The 15541-nt window shown below is 37.6% G+C and overlaps 3 protein-coding genes across 16 annotated transcripts in view; 2 read left to right on the plus strand and 1 right to left on the minus strand.

Moving 5' to 3' along the window:
• LOC121739963 (serine protease filzig) overlaps positions 1 to 4997 on the plus strand; it is a 34758-nt gene extending 29761 nt beyond the window's left edge. The window contains exons 6-10 of the mRNA XM_042132620.1: positions 750 to 927; positions 3186 to 3338; positions 3506 to 3621; positions 4146 to 4301; positions 4687 to 4997. Of these exons, the coding sequence (XP_041988554.1) occupies positions 750 to 927; positions 3186 to 3338; positions 3506 to 3621; positions 4146 to 4301; positions 4687 to 4850 (767 nt within the window). The 3' untranslated portion in view covers positions 4851 to 4997. The remainder of the gene's footprint in view (positions 1 to 749; positions 928 to 3185; positions 3339 to 3505; positions 3622 to 4145; positions 4302 to 4686) is intronic.
• Positions 4998 to 6770: 1773 nt separating this feature from the next.
• Positions 6771 to 10611, plus strand: LOC121739962. The gene is made up of 7 exons (XM_042132619.1): positions 6771 to 6965; positions 7088 to 7238; positions 8163 to 8262; positions 8376 to 8800; positions 8932 to 9051; positions 9503 to 9601; positions 10444 to 10611. The coding sequence occupies exons 1-7, from the start codon at positions 6949 to 6951 to the stop codon at positions 10576 to 10578; spliced, it is 1047 nt and encodes a 348-aa protein (XP_041988553.1). The 5' UTR covers positions 6771 to 6948; the 3' UTR covers positions 10579 to 10611.
• Positions 10612 to 12181: 1570 nt separating this feature from the next.
• LOC121739961 (bromodomain adjacent to zinc finger domain protein 2B-like) overlaps positions 12182 to 15541 on the minus strand; it is an 80532-nt gene continuing 77172 nt past the window's right edge. For all 14 annotated transcript variants that reach the window (XM_042132617.1, XM_042132610.1, XM_042132616.1 and 11 more), the window contains 3 exons: positions 14699 to 14795; positions 14076 to 14219; positions 12182 to 13605 (listed from right to left, as the gene is read on the minus strand). In XM_042132617.1, coding sequence (XP_041988551.1) covers positions 13470 to 13605; positions 14076 to 14219; positions 14699 to 14795 — 377 coding nt within the window. In that variant the 3' untranslated portion in view covers positions 12182 to 13469. The remainder of the gene's footprint in view (positions 13606 to 14075; positions 14220 to 14698; positions 14796 to 15541) is intronic.

The raw sequence follows: 15541 nt of genomic DNA on the forward strand, positions 1-15541 counted from the left end.
CAGAGCTGAGAGCACCGCGCGAGCCGCCAAGGTGCAAGGACGCGCGTCGATTTTATTATTTCGAATTTTGAATTTAAATATCGTTCTACGAGGTGTTTTTTTTTTCTAAAATGTCATGGGAGTACGAGGATTATTGCCAGTGACATTCGGTGTGATTCGAAATAAAACGTAGCCGGCTTAATAGTAGTGTTCGTTTCAAAATAATGATTCAGTGATATAGAGAACGGTGTAGTACAATAGTTTATCATAATTCATAAAGACAATATTAATATTAAATAGTTCTCAGACACAGACCTTCGCGGTCTATAACTTTTTGATGAGAGTCAGTGCGTTAGTTGTAAGTTGTGATCAGTGTTGCTGGAACAGACTTCTTCGGTGTTCCTATAAAAATTAACTACATAATTAGACTCAGTTCTGCATGCGGATAATGTAGAATATAGGCTCGACGTAGCTCTATCTTCGTTTAAATTTTTGAAGAGACAAAAGTGTTCTCTTAGGATTAGCTAAAGGCAACGTCGCTGTTGCTAGTTCTTGCTAAACGGGACGTTGTATAGACTCCAATGTTATAACCACTAGACAGTATAATATGATGATAACCATGACATTGCTCTTCTAAGACTCAGTGTAAACGTTGTTAAACTCGGCACCGCTGTTCCTATAACGAGACTCTGTAAATGTTGTGAAACTGGACATCGGTGTTCTAAGAGTGTGCAAAATGTTGTTAAACTCGACGTTGCTGGTGCTGGCAGTGTGCGGGCGGCGGCTGTGGCCGGCGGGGCGCATCGTGGGCGGCGCGAAGTCGGGCTTCGGGCAGTGGCCGTGGCAGATCTCCCTGCGGCAGTACCGGACATCCAACTACCTGCACAAGTGCGGCGCCGCGCTACTCAACGAGAACTGGGCCATCACTGCCGCGCATTGTGTGGACCGGTAAGTTTCTTATATTATGACTACGACTTTGCGACTGCATATACCTACTGCACACACCAGTCGCGACTCGCGACGTATGCAGTAGCAAATAACCCCACCCCCAATGAGATTTTTTATTGCACGCGTTTGGACTCTAAGTAGTGGCCCTATTTGTTGATGCGGCTGTGACTGTGATTATAATATTATTATATCTCTTCATTTAGAGTATACATCCATATAGTTCGTTAAAAATTGTTTTGCCTACCTATTTCATTTTACGATTATTATAAGACTACTTTACAAGTTTACTCTATATATGAGCTGAAGTACAGCTGTTTTTCAAGTGTTTTTAAATAACGGTTAATTTAAATGCTAGAGAAGTAATTGAACACCATTACATTTTTAATAAGCGAAATTGCGAAGGCATCGCTCGCACTTGCCAGGATAACGAACCCGGAAGTCGCGACGCCATATTGTCTTTGAACTGTCAACTGCAAGTCAGCTGCAGTAATTTTTTTTTATTTCGTGCAACTGTCATTTTTAACCGACTTCCAAAAAACGAGGAGGTTATATGTTCGGCTGTGGGTATTTTTTTAAATGTGCCGTTGTAAACAGCTGATCTTTACGATATCTTCACAAGTTTTTATTTACCAATTTTACGATTATTTTATAACATTGAACACGTAACGTTACCTGGCTTACCAAATATGAACGCGGAATGTACAAAATACGTGTTCCGCGCTTATTATGACCATAAAATACGTGCACGTGATTTGAGTGTGCAATTTGCTTCTTACTTATAAATAATATTAAAAGTGTGGGTACTTTGAAAAAAGATTTCGTACTTAAATTCCAACGCGGATTCATATTATATAAGCTGGATCGTAAAAAACATTCTTGTTTATTGCAATCCTTGTTGTTACATTATATTTTTCCTTGTAATTATGTCATAATATTACTATACCAGCTACTATAATACATATACTAATATACTCAATATAGTGGTTAAGAGATAATAGTATGCTAAAAATATATTATATAGCGAGTTTCAAAGTAGAGAGACGTGCGAATTATCGTTAAGCAAAGGTGCATTAAAGTTAAGCGCAGTATGCATGTAAAGATAACTAATCGCGGTTAAGATGAGATCTTAAAAACGACTCGAGGAAACTAGATTATTTATTTAAACGTAATTCATAGGAAAAATGACGAAGCGCTAACGATGACCTTCCGATATTGCATCTAATTTAGTACGTTTACAGAATGTCAGTTTTTGTTCCGCGACAAAAAGTCGGGACGGACGGACGAACACGCAAATTAGCGCTTTATCGAATTATTATTTATGTTATGAGTCATAAGTTCGTTGCCTGCGGCTTAGGAGGTCAAGATGGGTATACTAAGTTCACACCGATCATTATAAAATATGATGCTATTAGTTTTATTTTTGAGCTTTTATTAAATGTCAGCGTAAATTGTTGTTATTTTTACTCTTTAGGTAATTCTTACCAGTTGCTTACCATTTTCTAACGAAAACATAATATTGAAGTCGTCCCATGGAAAGCGCGCGATTTAGATTTTGAGCTCTACTTTGGGCTAGGGTCCCGTATAGGGTTGCCAATTGCCATCACCCAAATTCCCTTCGCCGGTCAGGCACGACAAAATTCCCGGACATTTGGCCGAAATGTGGCTATTTCCCCGGACACCTCTTAAACAGTATTTACGATAACGTCTTGCCAATTTTTGCTTTTCCAACAAGAATTTGTAAAAATCTGACTAACTCAAGTCCGTGCAAGAAACCGTGTGTATGCTTAGCGAGTTTTTATCTTTTGTTTATTGCTGCATGATTTAAAAGTTAAATTTCTCTCATCAAAAGTGTTTGGACAAACTAGGACAAATCCGGGGAAATCCGGACGGATGGCAACCCTAGTCCCGTATAGTTTGTTAGGTTAGCTATGCCCATGTGTAAAAAAAATATTAAAAATATAAAAGAAACATAAAAATATATTATAAATTATAATATTTTGCGTCAAATGACTCAAATGAACCTTGACGTCAAACCTGGCTAAAGACTCTACATCCACTCGGTTATGTAGTGCCGGTTTTGGCATTACCAGCGCCTTGGGAGAATAATCTTTCGGCGCCCAAGGTGCTGCATGATAGTGCTAAAAAAGAAGCGTCGACAGCCTTTGTTTGCCTTCAGTGCCCCTTTTTATCCGGCGCCCTGGGCGGTCGCCTAGCGTCGCTCTCCCCTAACGCCGCTACTGCGGTAATATCATCACCAGGGTACCGCCGTCGGAGCTGCTGGTGCGTCTGGGCGAGTACGACCTGGCGTCGGAGGAGGAGCCGTATGGGTTCGCGGAGCGCCGCGTGCAGATCATCGCCAGCCACCCGCACTTCGACCCCGCCACCTTCGAGTACGACCTCGCGCTGCTCAGGTATTACATGCTGCTAGTCCATCATATTCTCAATCAGTAGATATAAACCCAATGTAATCTAAATCTAAAATATTAGATTATTTTATGAGGAATATTTGAGCGCTGCTACTTTTACAATGAACTCTATAATATAACACATGTTTTTATAAACACTGTCCTTATTGCAGGTTCTACGAGCCGGTGACGTTCCAACCGAACATCCTGCCGGTGTGCGTGCCCGACGACGACGACGACTTCGTCGGCCGCACCGCCTACGTCACGGGCTGGGGACGACTGTACGACGGTAAATATCTGACCTCCGTAAACAAAAATAAGCTCCGTCAAAGAAATCTATACTAGTTGTTCTGTAATTCTATACCTATGACGACAACTGTGGCTAAAAGGGCCCATTACGGCAGGCCGCCTTGCAGTCCACCGGCTTATGCAGCATAGTGAATGGTGTCGCAGGCCTGCATGGCGGCCGGCATGGGACACTATTCACAATCTGCATAAGCCGGCGGACGGCACGGCGGACTGCAATGCAGGATAGTGAATGGGCCACTTTAGGGACTAGCGCGGTTGGACGTGAGCGGTCATGAGCTTAAATCTACCAAACCCTGGCGCGGTTTTTCGTACTAAGTACTTACATACTTTTAGCAGCTTTTCATAAAAGTAATCAGGGTTCGGATAACACGAAATATATTTAGACTTAGGTACCCTGTATCCGAAATTCCCCTTTCATTCCCCCATTAGCTCTACATGTTGGAACTTGACTCTAAGGCTCTCTGATCTTTCCCGATAAACGTGAACCAATCGCTTTATTCACAGAGGGTCCGCTACCGAGCGTGCTGCAGGAGGTGTCGGTGCCGGTGATCAACAACAGCGCGTGCGAGTCGATGTACCTCGCCGCAGGATACAACGAGCATATACCCAACATCTTCATCTGCGCTGGTTGGAAGAAGGGCGGCTCTGACAGCTGCGAAGGTAATGTGGTGGCGAAATTGTGAACCATTTTCATTAGTGTAAGAGTTACAACAAAATATGGTGTTCTGAATTCTGATATTTTACACTCGAACCTAAAGTAATGATAGTAGTTTTAAGAAGAGAAGGCAATGTAAGCTACATAGCTTTTACGACGCCACCTCTTCTTAAAACTTTTATAATGATGCTTAATTTCGAGTGAAAATGAATAAAAATTGAATGAATGAAGAGAAGGCAGTGTAAGCTACATAGCTTTGACGCTGCCACCTCTTCTAAAACTATTATAATTATCACTGAGGTAGTAAGTACTACGTAGTAGGTACATACTATGTCAGTGATATTTAGGTATGCTTAATTTCGAGTGAAAGTTAATAAAAATAATTTTTAGGCGACAGCGGCGGACCGATGGTGATCGAGCGGACGCGCGACCAGCGCTTCGTGCTGAGCGGCGTCATATCGTGGGGCATCGGCTGCGCGGAGCCCAACCAGCCCGGCGTCTACACGCGCATCTCCGAGTTCCGCGACTGGATCAACCAGATACTGCAGTTCTAGTGGCACTTGGTTGTACCGTTGTATGCCTTGCGTTATGCCACTTTGCCAAAAAAAAAAAACAACTTGTATTGAATATTTTATTCTGAAGTATTTTATGAAGGTGATATCTTCTTCTATCGTAAAGGGAGTGACAGACGTGCGAGTAAGGACGCGGACTTACGGCTCGACGATCTTAATCGCCTGTGTCAGCAAAGAGCCGCGAGCCGCGAGCCTGGCGGCATGGTAATCCAGTGTGAGCGATTCTCGTGTGTCACCGACGCGCGCGAGTCGAGTAAGTTCGCGAACTTTAGTCTTTAAACCCGCGTACTTTAAGATCGTACGTCTATCAGGGACTTAAGTGGTAGAGGTAAAATAACTCGGAACGGTTATTAAACGAAATGTGTAATTACGACGATGAGACTGGTGTGTATTCGGCTTGCGCAAATTTATTGTTTCCGTCCATTACGAAACAGGAATTTCGGTAAAATAAAAACAATGTTATTATTTCTTCCTGCTGCCAATACTTTTTTTGGTGCTTTCTATGTCTACTTATTTCAATAGTTATCTTCATAATAATATATTGAAATGGTCAGCTGAGATAAAAGCTTTCTCATTAACGAGTGAAAGTTAGAGTATAAGCTAAGAACAACGAATTATTTATTTACAATATAGATAGGTAGGTAATTTTTGTGAAAGTCATTAATTGACAGTGAAATTAAAGACTCGGTCTATGATAATATAATAATATTACTTATTAATTATTATCATGAAAAATAATAATAGGTGTTAATTAAGTATAAAATAAGATTAATTGTAAATAATTTTAAACTATTTAGATATGCATTTATTAATTTATATACAATTAAAATAATAAAGCCAGACTTATTAAAATAGAAATTGTTTTTTTATTTTTAATAAAAGTTTATAGCTCATAATTTTTGTTTCATTTTATTTCGTTGTTACTATGTTGAGTAGTACCTATCAATCGGCATGGTTGTCGTTGACCTACTTAATATCTATACTTAATATTATAAAGCGGAAGAGTTTGTTAGTTTGTTTGTTTGTTTGAACGCGCTTATCTCAGGGACTACTGGTCCGATTTGAAAAAATCTTTCAGTGTTAGATAGCCCATTTATCGAGGAAGGCTATAGGCTATATTTTATCACGCTAATAATATTTTTTTATTAAAAAAAAGAATAGGAACGAAGAAATAACGGAAAGTGTGGAAAAAACGGGGGGAAATTATTTGAAAGGGCTTATTTGAACGCGCTAATCTCAGGAACTACTATTCCGATTAAAAAAAATCTTTCAGTGTTAGATAGCCCATTTATCGAGGAAGGCCATTGGCTATATTTCATTACTCTAAAACTAATAGGAGAGAAGAAATAGTGGAAAATATGAAAAAACGGGGGAAATTATTTTAAAGGACTTATCTCGCGAACTACTGGAGCAATTTTTATGTTATTTTGCACAGATAAGAAGTAGCCCACGTAAAGGATCATAGGCTATTTTTGTGGACTAATTTTTCTGTGAAATGTCTAATTCACGCGGGCGAAGCCGCGCGGAACGTCTAGTAATAATATAAAGATACTTTAAAAATCGCTTAACTACACCCAGTCCCGGGTTTAGTGCTAGGTATCGAGTACCGGCGCACTAGGCGAGATTTCACCACAAATAATCGGCCAAGTGCGAGTTGGACTCGCGCACGAAGTGTTCCGTACTGTAATTATAGAGCAAATAAACGGCCAAGTGCGAGTCGGACTCACGCACGAAGGGTTCCGTACCGTTATGGAGCAAAAATAGTCCAAAAAATGTGATTTTTGTATAGGTATATTAACTTTATATTCGACACTGGCCATGGTTAAATAGCCGAAGTGCCATAATAAGAACTAAAAACAATAAAAAAAAATGTCACTGTCAAAAAAGTTGTCAACTGTCAAGTCAAGCTATCGGCTGTTTTGAGGTTATAAAATCAAAAACAAACTTTGAATTTCGGATTTTGTAATAAATTTCTGAATCAAATGCGATTTATGTGGCTTATTTTGCAAATTACAAATCTATCGACCGTTAATTGAAAAACTTTATTTGGAAATTGAATATTGGTGTATTGAACTTTACGATGGTATCCAACACGAGGTAAATTTGGCCGAATTTCTAAATAAATGCTGATCATAAACAGTATTATTTGCTAATAAGCTTTAAATGTCTACAATTATTACGTGGAAAAAATAAACAGATATGAATTTCGTTAATTTCAGGGTTGATAATCCGGTCAAAAAGGAAGGTATAAAAAAGCAAAAAAAGAAGGAAAAGCCTAACCCTTCTGTCAATAATAGCTTAAAAAAGGATGTGGAAATCGAGGTACCAATTGCAGCTGTTAATTTTAAAAAGGATGTAACAAATGAAGATGTAAGTTTTGCTTAATATTTATTTTAAAATCCTGCTATTACACTCCTTCCAGATGATTTTTCCCTTATACAGGGTGTAACAAAACTAAGTGATAATAATTAACTGAGGTAATTCTTGGGTTAAGGTGTATCCAAAAAGCAGTACTAAATATTTGTATGCAACCCAATTTTGGAGAAAAACGCATTTGAAATATTTGAATTTTTTTTGAATTACAGCCCTGTCCACTATTGTACACTACTCCACATAGACTTTCATTCATAGACTCAGATTCGAACTCATCGATTCGTCTAACGCAGGCATATCACATGAGCGCGTGAATCAATCAATGCTTCGAAAATTTTTCATTCAAGGCTCCTCATACTTTTTCATTTTGTGGTTCCGCATAACTAACTTAAGGAAAATAAGATTCTAAGTTTATTCTTATGATTTTATTTTAATGAAGAACATTAATTCATTTTACATTATTGTTTTGGAATAATCGTATGAAATTACTTTATTATTTAATAATAAAACATAATTATTTTGAGTACAAAATGATGTAAAATCTATTACTTTTACATTATTTTAAATGAGAAATCAAATATGAGAATCTGTTACACTTTTTAAACTCTAACGTAATAATGCATCTAACTTTCTTAACCCTAACTTCCAGATCACCTGATCGAGGTCATTGCGCTCACACAAATGACTCGCACAGGGCACTTGTACTAGGGTTGACAATTTTTTTAATGATGCGGTATTTAAATAAAAATGAATGGAAGAAAAAAATTGTCTTTCAGTGCTGCTACTTTCACAGTGAACATGTAAGGGACAAATACACACCCTAAAGTATTATCACTTAGTTTTGTTACACCCTGTATATTAAGAACAAAAGCTGGCTTCCATATATTTTGCACATGAATTTTTATTTATATTACATTTTAGGAAACAATACCTGAAGAACTAAGTGAAAAGTATCCAGTGTTGAAAGATGAGGCATTGATAAAGAAATTCCAAAGTGTAAAAGTAAATAATAATCAGAAAGGTAAGCATTGAACGTTATTTTTTATTTAGCAAGTAACTGAAGCACAAACACATCACAAGCAACCTCACCTAGTCTTGCAAGGATTTTCATAACTAAACAAATTATTTTTTCAGGTAGAATAAGACAAGTATTAAAAGACCAACTGAAAGATACCTCGGACAATGTATTGCCAGATGTAATTCACAGTAGAATACAAGGTATTATCAAGGACTCCAAAGATCTGACAGAACCTGAGCTTAGAAAAATAAGGATATTGTACAATATGCTTAAAACTGCTGTACAAACTACTAAGCCTGATGATGGCAAGATTAAAAAGAAAAGTAAAAATAAAAGGAATAAGAATAAAAAAAGTGAGCCAAAGGATGAAAGTGAAAGTGGAGTACAAACAGAAACACAAACTGTTGAGAAACTGAAAAGTACTGACAGTAGTAAAGATACAGACAGCAAAGCTGCTCAAGAAAACAAGAATAAACCAAAAGGTCCTAAAAGATATGTGGTATTTGTTGGGAATTTACCACCTCAAATTGAAAAAGAGACGGTAAGTTTCCAGATGGTAGAATATTAATATTTTATCTTAGTTATGAGCTATGATTAGTGGTTACTTAAGAATAATATTTTTATAAGGTACTAAGCCAAAAAAATTTACAGATTAATTTTTTCTTCTTACAGATAATGACACATTTCAAAGATCTAGCAGATCAAATAGTGAGTGTGAGGATACCAAAACAAGAAGAGGGCAAGAAGAGTTCAATTGCTTATGTGGAACTAAAAAGTGAACATAGCTATGAGGTAAATACTTGACTTAACAGTATGTCAAATGTACAGTACAGCAACACATATTTTTGAAGTTGCAAAGTTTTTAACTTGCATATAATATACATTGTGCGCTTTTATAAGTCTGGGCGTCACGTTATCGTGGAAGCTGACTTCCACAATAAAACGTTGGGTATGTTAAATGCCCTTTTGATTTTACGCACCGCGGACGTTTTGTGCGGTTCAGATGAGTGTAGACGTCTTGATGTCCTCTAATGTGCAAGTTAAAAAGTTATGGTCGACGGAAATTTAAAAGCGTCTTCATATATTTCCATACATTTCACATCCCTATGTTATCGTTTTACCGCGGACGTCCACGATATTACCGCCACGTCCAAAATTATAAAAGCGCACTTTAATTATTTTTAATTTTTTTCTATGAGCTATTTGTCTGAAACTTGCTATATTTTTTTGTAATAATTTTCAGTTGGCACTGTCTAAACATCACTCTATGCTGGGTACCAAGAGGATTAATGTTCTATACACAACACAAAAGAACAGCAAGATTAGCAAAACTGAAGCAAAGGTCATTATTAACTTTATAATCTCTTATTTTTTACTTGTTTTCTTGCACCTATGTACCATCGAGGAAATTCATTCCTAGGCAGTTGACAGACTAACGTCATTTGGTTGGATCATGTCAATTTAATGTATATGATCTGTCGGTTGGGTTTGACCATAAAATTTAGAGTGGGTTGCACCAACTTACTTTAACTACAATGCAAAATGTCAAATCTTTCGTTAAAGCTAAAAATTAACGTCAACAAGACGCCATATTTAATCATAGTCCATAACCATATTTATCGGTTTGACATGACGCGACCAAACTACGTAGGTCCCCCATTTGCCTAGCAATCAACTTCTCTGATAGTACCAGGTGTAACAAAACTAAGTGATTATACTGTGAAAGTAGCAGCGCTGAAAGAGCAATTTTTTTGTGATCTGTGTGGGAAAGCGCCCGAGCGTCGCGTCGTGTATTTTCCCGTAAAAGGTTACTTTTTCAGCGCTGCTACTTTCACATTGAACTCTACAGGGTGTAACAAAACTAAGTGATAATACTTTAGGGTCTGTACGTGTTCCTCGTAGTGAGTTCACTGTGAAAGTGGCAGCGCTGGATAACAATTATTTTTTTCACTTTTGTATGGGGAATCTCGTGACGATCGGGCCCTTGCCCATAAAAAAGTGAAAAAAATCGTCTTTCGGCGCTGCTACTTCTCTCTACGATGAACACGTACAAACCTTAAGTATTATCACTTATTTTTGTTACACACTGTATAGGGCCCCCATACACACCGTGTATAGTTCTATAGTGGAAGTCCATCTGTATGTTGTTGATGTAATTAATGTGAATGTTTTCTCCATTTACAGAGCAAATCTGCAAAACTAATAGCCTTACAAAAGTCAGGTAAGCTTGCAGGGAGTGTAGCAATGAACAAGAAGAGGAGCCACCGAAGAAACAAGGCGAAACGCGCACAGGCAAAACTACAGACTTCTGCCAAGTGACATACCAGTGTGACTGTAATATAATGTAAATAAATTATGAATTCATTATATAAAGTTTAATTCATGTGGAACATACATAATATTATTATTATATTATACTAGTAACATTTGTCGTTCTGCTACAAATAAATATTATACGGATCCCCGCGTCGTCGACTCACGTTGACCCATTGAAGCAATTGAGCTCTTCTTGCCCTCTTCGACACTTCCATATTATCTCAGAATTTTGTACTTAAATAATAAAACATTACAATATGGCGAAAAACGTGACGTGTCGCTTCATCTCTGCCCCAGTAATGAGTGAGCCTTACTTATGAAAATATTTTGCACCCAGCAAACTATACAATATTTTTTATCTGATACATTGCAAGTCACACAGGAGACAGTCAATAGTAGTCAGTCAAGTCAATAGCAGACTTGTATATAAATAGTTCTGCTGTTAAAAAAAATAATTTACTGTCTAACTAAATTAGTCTTGACATATTTTCTTATATGGATAGGGTACTCAAAGAAAACAAAATCCAAAGAGTGCTTCAAAAATTATTTATTTATTCGTATATATAATTTATATATCCATTTATAATTAAATCAACCGATGCACACAACAGAGCCACAAGTCGCCGCCGCCGGCCGTCGGCGCGACGGCGCGGACACACTAAAACTATTCATAAATTAAAACCTGTCTATTACTTAGAGTATTTACGGACAAAATATTAAAAAATAACATTTTTTTAATAATACTTTAAAATACTCGAGTAGTCGTAAACGTTCACAGTTTTGTGCCGTAGGAATGATAAACTCAAATAGCTTAAAACTGAACTCGTTTCACAAATAGATATAAGCGTAAAGTTATACTAACAGTGTCTCCTCAGAAATGCGTAATTATGATCATTTATTAATAAAAAAAATTATCTATAGTTAAAAAGGAGACTCAGAAACTCCACAGGTTAGAAGAGGCAAAAATAAGGACTCGTGAAGATAGAAAAAAAAGCTTAATATTCTGTATCAGTATGCTAAAAATATCTGTTTCATAAGGCAACGTTAAAATAATAAAATAAAATAAAAAACATTTAAAACACTATTGTTCATTGGAAATAAGTATCTTATTCGGACTTGTTATGTGGCAGTTTACTTAATATTATATGTCATAAAATTAATATTTCTTTTGTTCCACCGATGTACGGCCGCAGACAAGCTGGTGTACCACTTTTGAACCACATTAATAATAAGGGCGACGAGTGGTAAAGAGTATTGTCGGCGAATGTACACGATATGTCGAACATACCGTATCTGTGTGTTACAAGTAGTAAATATATTGTGATAAACCACGTGCGCGTGGCCACATAAATAATAAAACCACGGCCTTTACCTTAGGCCTAACATCTTAGACCAATATTAATTGTATTAATTACACTCCTTAGTCTACAGTATTATATGATATTTATAGGAATCAGAACTCGAAATACGCAAGACATTTTATTAAGTAATATTCGATTTTGTAATCACAAAACTCGTATTTCGAACGCTGGCACCCACACGGCTCCACCGAGAAGTCGCTACCGTTTTCTCGCCGCCGACAAACGACAGGTCGGCAAGTTTTATACAATCACAAACACATTTACATTCAACTCTAATTTATAACTGGCCAATGAGAAGTTTAAATCGTATTCGAGAAATGCCGCATTACCGGAATACTGCTTCGTTGCTACGCGCAAATAATATTAAAAAAATAATATTCGAAAGGATGACATCAATAATCTATATTCTCTATGCTTAAAAATAGATCTCTAATACTTTAAAATTCTAGTAATACCGCTAGTATGTACAGTCAGCTACATTAAATACACTCAACGTTATGTGCGTCGCCTAGTTAAATAACATCACATTGCCACTGAGATTCTCAATGTACAGTACGTCTCTCCGTTGTAGCCTGTAGGACGTCAGTCCTGGGCCTTTAGCCATTGACATGACATCGCTAGCTGCAATGACTAAGTTCGAAAACAGAACTTGAGGCATTGACATAAGGTGAGCTTAACGACGCAGCGCACAATACGTTAATACCACCTTTGTTTCCGAACTCCGTATTGGCTAAGGAACCCTAGTTTGATCAGGAATGTATCTTGTAAACTTGCTAGAATTGTGCTAAAAATTATTACATTCGATAGTTTATATAGATTAGACGAGTAATCATAATCAAAAAGAATCATGTGTTTTAAAATCTAAATACAATAAAACGTATATTCACATAAATATTCAATATTGTAATAACGTTATATTAATTATATTCTAGCAAGTTATTATTATTTAGAGATGAAATTCGAGCCATAAGATCTCAGCTTATTATATCAAGTTTAATATAACATCATACCATCGTAGATGCTAATATTATTATAATCGTTTGCACTTCGCAAAATACGTTCTAGGTAAATTACTACTACATTTAAAATTTGGAAGTCGTTAATACGTCTCACTTTCATCTGTTTCAAATTACACATCACTCGAGATCTCGAAAATTTGGCGCGAATAAAACCATTCCAGTCTGATTCTGGCAGTCACATTATTGGGTCCTAGTGGGTCACTATTCAAACCCATAGAACACACAATTCTGCTTTCAAGTAATTTTTCTTCAATAGATAGTGGTGTAATCTATACTATAGCAGGCTATAAATCCGTGTTGCGGAAATATTCAAAGCTAAAATAAGGACTGGGTATCCGCCAATTTTTTGCCCTACAATCAATCCGAGATAAGAATTGGGCGCCAAGGCTCGATCAGTGGCGGGTATAGTCACAGAGGCGTGTTCAGTCGTCGCTTTAGGCGCCAGGGCTCGATCTGTGGCGGGTATAGTCAGTCAGGGGCGTGTTCAGGCGTCGGTGGGCAGGGGCAGGTCGTGTCAGGGCCAGCGCGTCTCGAAGAACTGTCGCATGCTGTGTCCGGCGCGGCCGACGGGAGAGTCGTCCTCGTTGAACACCTCGCAGTTGCTGAATATCAGCCGCACGTCCGACGCGAACTCCTCTTTGCACTTGTAGCTGCGGACAGAATTATGTTAATATTAATGGCTACATTTTTCATTTGTCATCTATAATTCGATAAGTTCTTTCTCCATAAGCTATAATGGTGAAAAGGGAGTTTTGAAAATTGGTAATTTTATATTTTCTCATGTCATTTTAATTTTTGCCCTTGCTGGATCGTGCCATTTGAGTATATTGTCAGTAATTATTATTATTTAAGGCAATTATCAAACAGCAATATTGTAGTATTTTCATAAATGTCAAAAAAACCTTACATACATTGTGTTACTTTGATATTTGATGAGAATACATAGTGTGTGTTTGGAAAACTAGGAGTATTAAGTTCTGTGATAGGCAATGGCTTGGATCGAACAACAAGGCGTAAAGCATTAGTGTTGACTGTTGTATTAAACTAACATATTCTGAGTACACATCTCCGACACTCATGTCAGTCAATTTATTTTTTCTCTGACGGCATGGTTACTCACACAGAGTCTTGCAGCTTCCGCTTGATGGTGGAGAGGTCCATGGGGCACTTGATGACCTTCCGGTACTGCGGGAACTGCTTGGTGTTGACCGGCACCAGGAACGGCCACGCGTGCTCGTGACATTCCATCTCGCAGAGCAGGTTCCTGCACACACGTTTAGGGTCATTAGACATAGGTTACATCATGATGTTTCCTATCAGTATGAACATTAATTGCTTGCTTCGCTTTTTTATTCTGAGACTGACGCCAGAATGATGGCCGGAAAGTACATAATAAAAAAATGATCAGTCCGTCAGTCTGGACCAGACTGATGGATTGAACTGATGCCAGACTGAACACATGTTCAGTCACAACAACCGTCTTATGTAAAGACATTTGGAACAAGACCTCAAGCTTGCCAGACTTCTTGTCTCTACAATGTAATTATAGTATAGAAAATGCGGTTTAAACTATTTTGACCCTAACTTTCTGGCAAAATGCATTTATAAATGATAAATGTTTTATTTACAAATGATTTAGAAAGTAAACGCTTTCGGAACGTCTACATGATGTTTACTATCAGTATGAACATTAATTGCTCGCTTAGCTTAGGTATTTATTACAAAGCTAAGCAGATAACTCACTTGCAGAACTGCATCTCCTTGGACATTTTCTTGGTGCACCCCTTGTCTTTCTTGGCCCGCGACAGCAGCGGGATGTTCTCCACCTCGGGATCGGGAACTGAAGTGAAATATTATTTTAACATACAATATTTTAAATACAGGGTTAACTTTAACATAAGAGTTGACCCTATAAGGACAGTTTTGTCTTCAGTCTGAAACCTGGTGGGACCTTAATATTATGAATGTGACAGTGGCTCTATCTGTTGTCTCTTAGTCTAAGTACTCACATACGGTTTTGCTCAATCGAGCAATAACGTCGAGCAAAACCCGCGGTTCGGGCTTTCGTCCACACATTCAGCATTGCTCGATAGTTTTATTCTAAATCGATGTATTTCATTCCATCAATCCGGCTCGATCCGGTTCCATCAATACTTCGAGCGGCTCGATGCGAGCCTTCGAGCTGAGTTTTGCGGTCCACACAGTAATTATTACTCAATTTGGAGTAAAACTATCGTGCAAAACCGTATGTGAGTACTTAGCATTAAAGTTCAAACCGCACCGATTTACATGAGTATTTATACAAGCCAGTGGCGAAGAGTCCATATAACCCGATTCCCGTCGGCTTCCCTTTTGGAAAATCGAATCTATGGGCCAAATACATTTTTATCTAATAAATATTTTACATACTTAAAAAACTTTGAATTCACTAAACGCCTACAAAATTTTATATGCAATAAATTTTTCTCTCACTTGAAATTGTTTGAATTAATAATTAATCGCCTACAAATTTATACATATAGGCAATGCAACGTGCAGGCTATCTCCGATAGAAGCCGATAAATTAGCGGGTTATTTCTTCATACA

The sequence above is a fragment of the Aricia agestis genome, chromosome 2 (genome assembly GCF_905147365.1).
Source record: "Aricia agestis chromosome 2, ilAriAges1.1, whole genome shotgun sequence".
NCBI classification, from domain to species: domain Eukaryota; kingdom Metazoa; phylum Arthropoda; class Insecta; order Lepidoptera; family Lycaenidae; genus Aricia; species Aricia agestis.

What these genes read in the sequence shown, in the direction of transcription:
- LOC121739962 (XM_042132619.1), top strand. An exon ending in AGGATGTAACAAATGAAGAT is followed by an intron (nt 7,239 to 8,162) that starts GTAAGTTTTGCT and finishes ATTACATTTTAG; the next exon opens with GAAACAATACCTGAAGAACT. An exon ending in TTAGCAAAACTGAAGCAAAG is followed by an intron (nt 9,602 to 10,443) that starts GTCATTATTAAC and finishes CTCCATTTACAG; the next exon opens with AGCAAATCTGCAAAACTAAT.